The sequence below is a fragment of the Pleurodeles waltl genome, chromosome 9 (assembly GCF_031143425.1).
Source record: "Pleurodeles waltl isolate 20211129_DDA chromosome 9, aPleWal1.hap1.20221129, whole genome shotgun sequence".
Lineage (NCBI taxonomy): Eukaryota > Metazoa > Chordata > Amphibia > Caudata > Salamandridae > Pleurodeles > Pleurodeles waltl.
Window position 1 is genome coordinate 238867079 of NC_090448.1, and position 12819 is coordinate 238879897.

The 12819-nt window shown below is 41.8% G+C and overlaps 1 protein-coding gene across 2 annotated transcripts in view; it reads right to left on the reverse strand.

Annotated features, from left to right (window-relative positions):
• The window catches only part of CFAP92 (cilia and flagella associated protein 92 (putative)), a 292821-nt gene that overhangs the window by 165132 nt on the left and 114870 nt on the right, over nucleotides 1-12819 (reverse strand). For both annotated transcript variants that reach the window (XM_069206631.1, XM_069206632.1), the window contains exon 4: nucleotides 5846-6053. In XM_069206631.1, coding sequence (XP_069062732.1) covers nucleotides 5846-6053 — 208 coding nt within the window. The remainder of the gene's footprint in view (nucleotides 1-5845; nucleotides 6054-12819) is intronic.

Sequence of the window (12819 nt, forward strand, 5' to 3'; positions counted from 1 at the left end):
TTGGTCAACCTTGTATTTAATACAGTGCCCTGTTGTACAATTTTGAATGTATGTTTATCAAAACACAATAAAACATGAAAAATATAAATGGTATGGAACCAGATGCTGTAGGGCCTCAAGGGTGAGCTGGCCTCCAAACAGAACTTGTCACATACACTAAAAGAGCCTCCTGAGTAATACTGTCAAAACATTTTTAACTATCCCCCATTTGGTAATTTCTATGTTCCCAGCCTGCTCCTAGGCACACTTAAGAGTATGATGGAATGTCCTCACACATCACCAGGTGTCATGCTTCATCATAGGACATCCCCTTGCTCTTCTGAAACTTGGTTTGATGAAGAGCGGGCCTACGCCCCGGAATCAGGGAGGCACTTTCATGAAAACTGAGGATCTGTGAGAAAAAACACTAAAAACCAATGTGGTAACCCAGTCTGGTTTTCATGTTATATAGGGTACCACTTGGTATTAAAAACTGATTGTGGGGCGTAGAGGAACTAGTAGTGCCCCAACCCCACTAAACCATCAAGATGTTTCTGCCTAGAGGCTCCACAGAGTCCATGGCATTCGTCAAGACGGACATCTGACCCGCTACTGTCACATGCTCAATGTATATGCCACTATGTTGGTGGTCCAATCTTTTGTCACCACCCTGTGTTCCTAGGTCCCTTATTTACCTGAAAGACATTGATGACAAATGTGAATTACCACCAGAGATTTACAGGCTGATACATCAGGACCAGGCGTCCCTCAATCCAATTTCTAAATCAATTGCATGAGGTGTAAGTGCGCCACTGCATTAGTGTACTACACACACATCTTCCAGTTACCTGCTGTAAGGTCTGCTCACTTTCCCTTACTCCAATTAGGGCCAACTGGGCCCGTGAAGTAAGGTCACAGGAACCCCTGTAGTCACACTTTGAAATGGAAGAAAAGGGATTGTCAATTCTATTTTAAAAGATTGTAATCTGCAATTAAAGAGTCCCTGCTTCCCACCACCACCCACTTACTACACCAAGGAGCATCCCTTGCCGGCAACCTGCTCATATCGGCTGCTTCCTCCTGATAAATTCGAGAGTTACTACGTGGCCATCTTAAATATTCCATTCCTCCCAAAATGATTGGCTGGGTATCCCCTCTGACTTCTGTAAAATCATGCTAGTTGGTAAACCTAACCTCAATCAGCTGTGTTTTCAGATGGGCTCCGCTGCCATGTGTGCTGCCTCTTAATTCCTAATTGGTTCGCACTGCTTTCGCAGAGCAAGTAACACCGGCGCGCTGCATCATTTAGCAGCCCGTGCCACATACACAGATCTCCCCGTGCAGCATCCCAGCACATCAGCTGATACCACCTCAGGGTGAGTAATCGGCTCGACGCTCCCTCCCGGCCAGCCTATGCCCCGGTGTAGGACTCAGGGGATTCAGGAAGTGGCGCGCCCGGGCATGCACTATAGCTAAGGATTATAGGAGATGTAATCCCAGAGTCCTCACTGATACATTTGTTTCTGCTGATTCAGATCAGACTACACACAAGAAGTACTATTGAAAATACACAATATTCCAGACTTCCTTCAGAGTAGTACTCCAATTCCCTTACAAAATAATCCCCATTCTAGGAGACACAGACATATATATTGAATAGAGTGTAATATGTAAATCACTTAAGCATTATTCCAAATCCTTGTAAAATGACCTAAATTCTAGGAACCCGCTATTTGTACTCTAATCAGAGACCTGATCTTAGAATAGGAGTGTGGTTTGTAGTTACAGTGAAGTAACACATAATAGTTGTTGGTGTCGTATTGCTCTGTCCTGCGTATCATGCCAGTAGACGTGCACTTAATGGTAGTGATTAGTAACTTTTCTCACAACGAAAGTCTATTGATACTACATACCAATGACCTCTATACCAAAGCTGAGAACCTCCACATAGCTAGAAAAAATTGGTCTTCAGTCATAGCTGGAGCCATGGTATTTCATCATTGAGGCCCACTTCTCAATTTATAGATATGTTCACTGTTCGAGCACTGTATACATTATGGGGGTCATTCCGACTCCCGCCGGCGGCGGTAAACGCCCGCCCGGCGGGAGCCGCCGAATGACCGCACCGCGGTCAAATGACCGCGGCGGCCATTCTGGCTTTCCCGCTGGGCTGGCGGGTGACCGGCAGAAGGCCGCCCGCCAGCCCAGCGGGAAAGCGCCTTCAACGAGGAAGCCGGCTCCGAATGGAGCCGGCGGAGTTGAAGGCGTGCGACGGGTGCAGTGGCACCCGTTGCGATTTTTAGTGTCTGCTTGGCAGACACTGAAAATCAATGTGGGGCCCTGTTAGGGGGCCCCACGACACCCGTTACCGCCATCCTGTTCCTGGCGGTGAAAACCGCCAGGAACAGGATGGCGGTAAGGGGGTCGGAATCCCCATGGCGGCGCTGTGGAGGATTCCCTGGGGCAGCGGGAAACCGGCGGGACACCGCCGGTTTCCCGTTTCTGACCGCGGCTGCACCGCCACGGTCAGAATGCCCATGGAAGCACCGCCAGCCTGATGGCGGTGCCTCCGCGGTCCCCGGCATGACCGCCAGGGTCGGAATGACCCCCTATATCTTGTTCTTACAAAGCACACTAAGGAATCGTGGAAACAAAACCGTGTCCTGTGTTTATTATTATTATTATTATTATTATTATTATAATAATTATTATTATTATTATTATTATTATTATTACTATTAATATTGTTCTTTGACATTATCCAGTAATAATTTAAGGATTACAATGTCGAGTGTTCTAAAGATGGTTTAACTCTTGAGGAACTGGTTCCAGTGACAAAAGCCACCTAGGAGAACATATCTAGACAACAGAGTCTACCAAATCTGGTAGGCACATCACACTATTGCTTGACAAGCTACTTGAAGAGGGCAGATTTGAAGAACATATGTATGCCAAATTTGCATTAGTGGTGCCTGTCAGAGTTTGAACTAGTTGGACAGAAAGCACAGCAGATCATAGGGTTGAGGGTGGCATCTTCGAAGTTGTAAACTTATATGAAGCTGGAAAACGTAATAAATTTTACAGTCTTAGACAACTACACAATATCTCATTGTCAGATCATAACACGCACATAGCAAAATATCAGGGGTCAATAAAATAAACTATTAACTAATGAAACGCAACACATACTTTTCATATTGAATAGAGTACAAAAGGCTATAAGTCATATTTACACATCATTCCAAAATGTGAATGGTGAGACGGGCATTCAATTACATCATCACTCTGGAAATCATACAAGGGAAGGATCATTAGCAAGATGAATGAGACATGGTTTCAAATTAGCAATTCAAGTATAATAAGCTAAATATTTGCAGCAGACTTATTTAAAGCCTTCTCAATCAACCATGACACTTATCCTAGATACTCTATGGAGGGAGTAGACTTTTTCTCCATGACACAGCTTGTGGATTACTGGAAAGTAATAACAAAACTACTGACCAGGATTACATTCGTTTGTTGGCTTTATACAGCTCAGAAACCTATGTACGGGAAAGTATAAGTATAACAAGACCTACAAAGTCTAAAACAGCGTGCAGATTTACAGGTCTTGCCCTGTTGGTCACTAAATAATAAATAGCAATCAGTTCAAGAACATCTAAGTCACCTCAAACATTCGATTTTGAAGACAGAAATGTCAGAAATCAGTGGAAGTAGAGATCAAAACGGTTAGGCCACAGAGAAATAAGGAAGACACCTCAGAAATAGTTTTAATTTAGGATACCCTCCTAATGCAATTACCACACAATGATGCTCAAACAATTTGATGTTTTACTCTCACTGTTGATACAGGAATTGTAGTTGTTCTGTGAACACATTCCTTTCTTGTGACTACTCGACTGCATGTTGCATACAGGCTTAAGAGTTGATCACAAAAAGAAGGTGTTTGAGTGTAGCTGTGGTCCAATAGATGTACAAGGACATGACTTTACAATGATCCAGTGCGTACAAAGACCGCTGAAGAGGTATGCTATTAATACCTATCTCCATGAAGTCTAACATATGTGAGTCCACACCCCGTTCATTGCTTAGTGATAAGAAGAACAAAGTCTGTCAACTTATCATGACACCGACAGACCGTATCTAAGGCCTTTATTGTTAGATTCACTTTGCCAGAGATCAAGGAGGTACCCGTCCCGTTTGATCACCATAGTTGTCTTGGTAGCTCATGAGTTATTACTGTCAGTTTATTGTGATTGCAGAAACATTGTTTCAGTCTAAACTAAAATATTAACGCTATGATGCTGATCCCGCAAGTTTTTGTTTTGTACAAAACGTGAGATACAACAAAATACTTTAAAAAAACTTTTTAGAATAAAGACCATCCAATTGTTTATTACCTGATGCTCTGTGGATGCATATGCTCCAGTTATTGATCCATGGAGATACTTATATTTTGTTTCTCACAGAACTGGATTTTTGGTTTAGGTTACAGAATAGACAAACGAGGTTGAAAGTGAAAAATAATCACCTGGTGAGCTATTCAAGTTAACAGATGGGTTTCCACATAATAAATGTCAGTGTGTTCAAACATATGCCCTGTTATGTGTGTGTGGCCTCTAGTGTGGTTTAGTATAACATTTATGTGTTGCTGTGTATCGTCAATATCGAGATTAAAGTAGTATTGTTGCTTTCTGATTTCCCATAAGAAATTCTGATATATAGGTAAAACGTTTGCCAGGGTGACTCAAGTCAAATTTAAGCAGTAGGAAGAATGCTATATCGTGTTAGATAGTCCATCGCTGTACTGTGAATCAGTTCGTTTTAGATTACAGTGTTGTTTTTATGTCATTGTAACTCCTCCCCTCGATTTGAGTCTCTAAAAGGGAGCACTATATCATAGTCCTCTGGAACTGTGGTGTCCAGATGTTTCAAAGAAGAGTTTCTGCTACATACAAGGTCCAATTGGCTCCTTTCAAACATTCTCTTGTCTGCGCTGCATTTTTAACTGCTGACCTTGCATTTATTAGGCCACTTCTGAAGGATTTAGATCTAATATCAATTATGAGGATGATCTAACTATGTAAAGTCGCTGTGCTGTATCCTGGACCGTAAAGGGCAGATCATCACATGCTTATTGATAAAAAGCTGTCTAAATAGGTTCAGACATTCTGGCCATCTGACCCCAATTGTCTGCCAAGTAACTGGAGCAATGCCAGATTACTGTGTAATACAGGCAAGCCTAGCGAATAAACGTCTCAGAGAACTATAGCAACACTAGTGGAGCATATCAGGCAGGATCATCATCAAAACAAAAAGGAGAGCCAGCATCACTCCTCTTTTAATACACCTGCAGTTGCTCTGGTGTGAGTTCAAATCTCCTGTCACAACCACAGCGTTTATGGGGATGTTCTGCATTACATCAATAAATGCTTTCTGGTTGCAGCTGGAAAAAACAAACCTATGTGCCATCATCTAAATTCTCTTTCAAATATTTTACATTTTCTCAGATGTGCTTTGCTCCAGGAAACCCGAGGAGCTCCAGAGAATCCGTCTTCTAGCCTTCAGAAAACAACTCAAGGCTGACGTGCTCCCATGCAGCTGGAACATCAAAACAGATTTCATATGATTACACTTTAAGAGCACCTGACCCCATAGTGTGGCGTTAACAGACTTCAAACAAAGCAATACATAAACATAGCATCACATGGTGTAACTTGTCATTCATTCTGTAAATTGCAATTCAAAGCCCAAGGTTCTTGATCAATTATGATCTTACATATAACAACAAAATTAGCTAAGAAGATGGTTTGTTAATATATTATTGATTATCAAAATTTTAAGTAATGAGACATTTGAAACTTACTTGCTGTATCTTCATCTGGATTCGCTAGCCTGAAAGCCTTTGGCCTGTCAAACCTAGCCCTAGAACACACTTTGTCCTTTGTGTTCCACATCATGAACATTGGTCTATAGGATGTAATTTTTTGTAGAAATTCCCTTGTGACATTTAGTTCAATATTTTGAGTCCATGCTAGCCATATCTTGTCATCTTCTTGCCATGGTTTCAGGACCTATAACAAATAGGCAAAGAGTTATCAAAATGCGAAAAATTAAATAGACTCACTCCATGCCCTCAGTATGATATTTTGTCATGTCTATGACGCTCAAAAGGGACATAAAAATGGAGCTGGTAAGGATGTCAGCTAATTTTCTGAACTTGTTCTCACTTGAGTGTATGCAATTCACTGCAGATATTTCTTAGACGATCCTGTGTGGCCGGAAAAAGGTTGCGTGTACAAAGCCTTATTACATCATCACTTAAGAAGGTAAAAAAAATGAAACAATAAAATGAGGAACAACAAATGCGCACAAGAAGGAGTGAGGCAGCAGAAACTGACATGAGGTGGAGAGGAAAGAAGTACTATAGCCATAGAATGAGAAGTGGGAACTGGAACATTAGTGTCAGGAGAACCCAGTATGAGACACAAAGGGTAGACAGGAAAAGGATTATGGATTTTGTATGTTAAACAGGTTGCAGTGCCACTCCTGTCTATTATTTTCAAGATTTTTATGGGGAGCCTCATTGCACCACTTGTTGTAGTGAGAATCACCAGATGCATTTCCAACCGTTCAGTCAGGCATATGCAGCCGGGACAAAGTTTGTGTCCAGGACTGAGAGCTTTCCTCTAGGGATATGCTGTGCACTGACATTCGGCTATTCAGAGCGAATGGGACTCATACATGATTGTTCCAAAAGCCTTCAACCAACTTCTACCGAATATTCAGTTGATGTTGAATAGGCCTCATTTTTAAACAACCGAATCAAATGAGGGGATTGCATGACGACATGGGTCTCAGGAGTAACATGTTAAGATTCTCAGCAATCAAATTTCCTTGCTTTGAGTGAGCTGCTTGACTCTTTGGATGAATATGCTTCCCTTTCTTTGTATGAAGCCTGGCACCTGACATTAGTGAAGATATGTCCAACTTGATGAAAGGCTGAGCTGCTACTTTTGGCTTTAGGTGGCTATTGTATCTTAGCGATTACCTCGAGAATTGGAAGATTTTAATTATCAGACATCAAAGTAAAGAAACAGAGGTTAGACCCTTGCCTCTATTGGAGTCCTGACACTGAGAAGATGTACTTGCTGAGGATGCTGAATACTGATATTAGGCCAAACGAAAATAGCCTCAAGTGCTAACCATGCACATCACATGCTTGCAGTCATTTAGTATGAGAAATTTGACATCTTGAAGGTCTAAATTGGTCAGCAGGAAGAACGTGTCGTGCAGAGTGACCATCCTGAACAGCTGTTTTTCTTGAATAGTCGTTTACCTTTCTGAGATCCACAATGGGCTCCCATTTCCGTTCTCATAAGAAAGTACCTTCAATAGAAACCAATCTCTCATTGGGCCATTGACACCTTCTCTATGGCTTCATTGATCAACTTCTGAAGAATTCCCACTTCAAATTGCTGCTGGTGCAGGGGCTGCCATGGCTTTTGAAGACACTTAGGCAGGTTTCCATGCTGTAAGGTATACAACACTCACAAACTGAGACTGCTGCTAAAGCCATGGGAACCCTTAACTCTTGCTAGAGTCTTGAATATGTGATTGAAAAGCCCGGGTCCACTTGGAGGGTGAGCAGGTATATTATTGACTCTGGGTATAGTGCTGGCTACAATCTTTTGATATTGTGAGTGTTCGTGGACTGTGTATTGCTGGTAGTGATGGTGTCTAACATAAAAATGCTCTGCATAGTTATTACTCGATCCTCAAAAGTAATAGCTTCACCATGTTTGCATGAGTTAATTCATCTCTGTTTCAGTTTTCCTGTTTTGTAGTGTGTGGTCAACGTTTTAGCTAAAAAGAATGCCTGCCTTGTAACATAAATCCATAATCCCTGCATGGACTTCCAAGCAGAGAGAAATGAAAAACATTTCAGTGGATAACAGCAGCATCTGAAGTTGGCAAAAACCTAAAGTGAGACATTCACTGCATTATTTAGTATGACAGCCAACATCAATTGTCTTTTTCTTCAAATAAGAGGTTTGAACATGTGAGATATGCTTCCACATCTGCTGCTCATACCAGCCTAGCATCACCATTACATTTGTAGCTTTGACTGGCATGGTTGCCACTGTGCTGATCTTTTGCTCAGAGCAACCAGAGAGCATCACTTTTTTATGTGAACAGTCATTATTGACAACTCTTGAACTGATTGTCCTATGAGACAAACACATTATGCATCTGCCAGTTTACAGCACTTCTCTAGCTTAACAATAAGCCTTTACTATGGCCTTGCGTTTGTGATAAGGAATGCATTCTCCTCCTACAAATGAACAGAGTGGAACTGATTTTACTAACCTGTTAGTTTCTTTGAAGTCATAAAGAAAATATTATTTTTCTTTGACTCGTATTGAAAATTTTAACTATTTGTTTTTCTGTGAGTTAATTTAAATATCCAACCTGATCTGGAGGCAAAGCACCTGCTGTAGTGTCCTCCAGCCCCGGACCATGTAAAGGAATACGCCACACATGTAGCTCTATAATAAATGTATTTATTCCTCAACATAATAACATGCTCTGCACACATTACATCATCACTTTTATAAACACACCTTAGCACCTCCCATCTAATTACAAAATTCCTGTCCAGAATCCACCCACGGACAGCTATGTTCCTAGCACGCATGATATCACACTACATCTCCCTCTTTGTTAAATAAAAAGTACAAACAACATTAACATCAAATTTCCTCAATAAGTCACTGAGGCCCTCGCACTGGTCTGCCAGATAGGATGGTATGAGGTACTTCAGATACACTGTCATCATGCATCAGTGACATAAGTTCAGATGTGTAATCTGGAAGTTCAGACGGGGTCACCTTGCTTGGGATCTCTGGAGATGACGGGCATTGAGGTGAGAGTTTAAAGTGTGACAAATCCTATGTGATGGATTTTCTGGGACAATGCACTGTCATCATGTGCCCTTTGTATGTCACAACCCTCAAAGGGTCAACAGCAAACTGAGTACCTGTTTTCCGCTGTCATGTCTGTTCAACCCGTACCAAATCCCCTTTCTTACAGACTGTTTCCTTCGCATGTTGAAGCTGATAGGCATAATTTTTCATTTTGTGCTTTTGAGAAGTATCTGTAACACAAACCTTTTCGCCATTCATTGATCGGTCCGATGTCCATTGTGGTAGCTTTGTTCAGATGACTCTCCCAAATAAGAAGATAGCAGGGCTTTCACCAGTTGTGGAGTGAGGGGTTGATCGATAGGCATGAAAGGCTGGGCACAGGGCTTGATTTAGATTGATTCACTCCATCAACGCTCACTGAATTACCATCTTGTGGGTGCCCATAAATCGTTCAACTACACCATTGGCTTGGGGCCAGAGAGGTGTTCTTTTATGGTGTTTAACACTGAGTCGACCAACAAACTACTTGAATTCTTTGCTATTTAAAGGAGGGCCATTATCAGATTTGAGAAAAGAGGGGATGCCCCAGGCTGCAAAGATGTCAAGTCGTTCGACATGGGTTGATGATGATAAGTCTTCCACCAAAGGAAAAAGCGCGTATTCATCAAAGACTATCATGAGAAGATGTCAATTTTCTAGAGGCCTAAAGAAATCACTGCAGCTCTCTCCCTGGCATGCGCCGGAAGGTCAGACATTATTAACGGATGGTGCGTCACCTTGGGGGATAAACAGTTACACAGATGGCATGCTTTTAGCTCTTTCTCAACTCGCTCATCTAGGCAAGGGAACCATACACAGTCTCTTAGGGCTCTTTAGGTGGCTGCAATGCCACAATGTCCTCCATGGGGTTGCTCAGTAACTTATTGTCTCATGCTCTCAAATATGATAATTCTCGAGGCTCTCAATATGAAACTCTCTTGGGTGATGGATAGCTCATCATGTACAGTTTTGAATATTTGAATTCAATATCATCAACAAAAAGTCAAACACTTTTCTTCCAAGACTGCGTTGTAATGAGGTCTTTGGGGATGAGCATTTCTTTATCTGCTTTGGTAACAGCAATAATCTGTTCAATGGATAGAGCTGTTGGTGTGCTGGACCTCACAATGAAGTTGAGACATACTTCAGACACTTTGGATTTTGAACTGTGGCGATGAAGCAGCTTTCGTGAGAAGTAATCTGCAGAGTTTTTGTCTTTCCCCGGCTTCTGTACAATCACATAGTCAGACTCTTGCAAGCGCAACCCCTACCTCTCGTTGCGAGGGGTCATCTTAGCTTTTGGGATTTAAAAGACAATGAGCAAAGCTTGGTGATCCATGAAAATAGTGAAATGTTTACCATAAAAAAAACCATACAAATGTTTGCAGGCCCACACTACAGTCAGATTCTCCCTCTCAGGGTGAGAGTAGACATGTTCTTTTTCGGACAGGCTTCTACCAGCATAGGCCATAATGTGTCTCTGGGCATTCTTATGGCCATTGTGTTGAGCGAGGAATGCCCTCAGCCCCACAGGGCTCGCCTTTACTGTGATCTCAATAAGTACCTGGGGTCAAAATTGGCCAGTTCAGTTGCATTCTCAATCGCATGTTTTATTTCTTTTAAACTGTGACTGCATTCAGGAGACCACTGAAATTGGGCATTCTGTTTTGTTTAGTCTCTCAGTGGGGCACTCACTGAAGCAAAATCACAATTGTACCTTGAGCAATAGCTGGCCATGCCTAAGAAGGATCATAGCATGGTTACATCCTGTGGGGGGCAGGTAAATGACAGTGTTCGCACCTTACCCGGGTCATTCCTCATCAGAGAAAATGTGCCCAAAGAATTTAAGTTTGGTTTTGTGAAACTCAGACTTTGTTGCATTCATAATGCATCAACAAGTAACTGACACACTTGTCTAAAAGCCTTGTGATGCTCCTTTTGTGTATCCCCAAATACTAGTATGTCACCACTGTAATTGAAAGCATGTGTAACAGGTTGAATAACTCAGCGAATAACATCCTTAAATATCTCTGCACGCAAGATACCCCAAAACTTAGCCATTTGTGTCTGAATAAACCAACATGAGTTGAAAAAGTAGTAATGTATCTACAGTTCTCTTCCAGCTTTGTTTAGGTCAAGACGGGAGAAGATTTTATCTCCGTTCAGCTGCATGATCATGACTGCTATGTGGGGACCAGGATGTCTTTCTCTATCAGTTCCTTTGTTGGCCTTGTGCATAGCACCACAAATGCACACTGTACCTCCATGGTCCTTTTTTGGCACCACAACTACGGGTGAAACCCAATGCGTGCGGCCAGTAGAGGGTTCAATGAAGTCATGTTTAAACAGTGTTTCTAGTTCTTTCTCAACTGCTGCTTGTAAGTAAAAAGCAACTCTACGGTACAGTTTGGCAATAGGGCAAATGTCCTCATTAATATGAAGACTTCTTTTTGAGTCTTCCAATATGAAGTTGTGCTTTCTTCTTTTTGAGTCTTCCTAAGCCATGAAATTACAATGGGAACTGACTCACAATTTCAGCCTGAACATGGATGTTGTAGTTAAGATATATCAGTAACATGTCAGCAGCAGTGCCAAAGCTAAGTGAGCATGCACTAGATGAAGTTCCTTGAAGGACATGAACTGGCACCTGTGATGACGTTGTTTTGTTTCGCAAAGTTGCTATAAATGGCCCTTGACTTTGTAACAGTTGAAAAGCTGCCCATATCTTGTCATGCTTGACAGAGTAAGGCGTTGAACAGGAGACAGGCTGTTCAAATTTACTACTGGCATGATGTTAATTGACACACCACTGTCTATAATGAAAATTACGGGAAAACCGTTCACCTTTAATGTAATTTTAGGGCAGTGTCCAAATGAATTTTTGTCTCTTTGTTTGGCGATTCTCATTTGACATTTGATCTTCTTTGCAAGCAGATAATCCTACATGTGCATTCAGTTCCTTAGTTGGTATTATCAATGCACATCAGTCTTTGCTAGTGCTTAATTAGCATTTTCTTTAAACTGGGTGGCTCTCTCACCATGTGGCTTCTGAAGAAATCTGCAGGGAAGACATCAATGACTCTGAGGCGAATGGCTTCTTCATAATTAAAATCACAGAACGTACAATGTTTGAGAAGTGCATCAAGTCTCACAATAAATTCATCCATCGTTTCACCAGCTTGTTGTTGAGCTTGGTTGAAAATGCACCTCTCGTTGTCGACATTCTGCATGTGATTGACCGTGGCATCTAACGCTGTATTTTATCTTTTAGTATGATGTTGTATCAGCTTGTGAGATTTTCTTTAGCACTTCTTTCACTCGATCACTGGCAAGGTTTTTAGAACATTTAATGATTTTTTTTATTGTCTTCTTCACTTAGCACATCTATGAAGTCATCAAACGTTTTGATCAATGTGGTCCATCTTGCACCAATGTTCTGTTTCTTCTCGGTCTCAAATGAAGGTGGTGGCTTCAAGAATGTAGCCGCGTTGTATCTTGCTATCTGTTTTACCACCATTGACAGCACCTACGGTTCATGCAGCGTTCTGTGTGCCAAGCAGGACTGGCAAACCCACCACGCAACACTCATCATGCCTGATTTTCAAGGTCGTATAACACTTCACTTGCTTGTTCCAGTAAGTAAGTGTCTGTTTTCATACCTGGTCGTCACTTCCTTTAGCATTTCCTTCGTATTGATGAAGGCTTTGTGTTATGGCATTGGGAAGTATCTTTCCTTTCTGCCTTACCAATGAGTTTTGGCAGACTTTTCAAATGTGCTCCTCTGCGGGGCCTTCGACCTCTTTGATGGCTGCGTATGGGCTGGAGAAGGCCTTTGACTCCACATGCACCAACTGCAGACTTCTTTCTATTGATT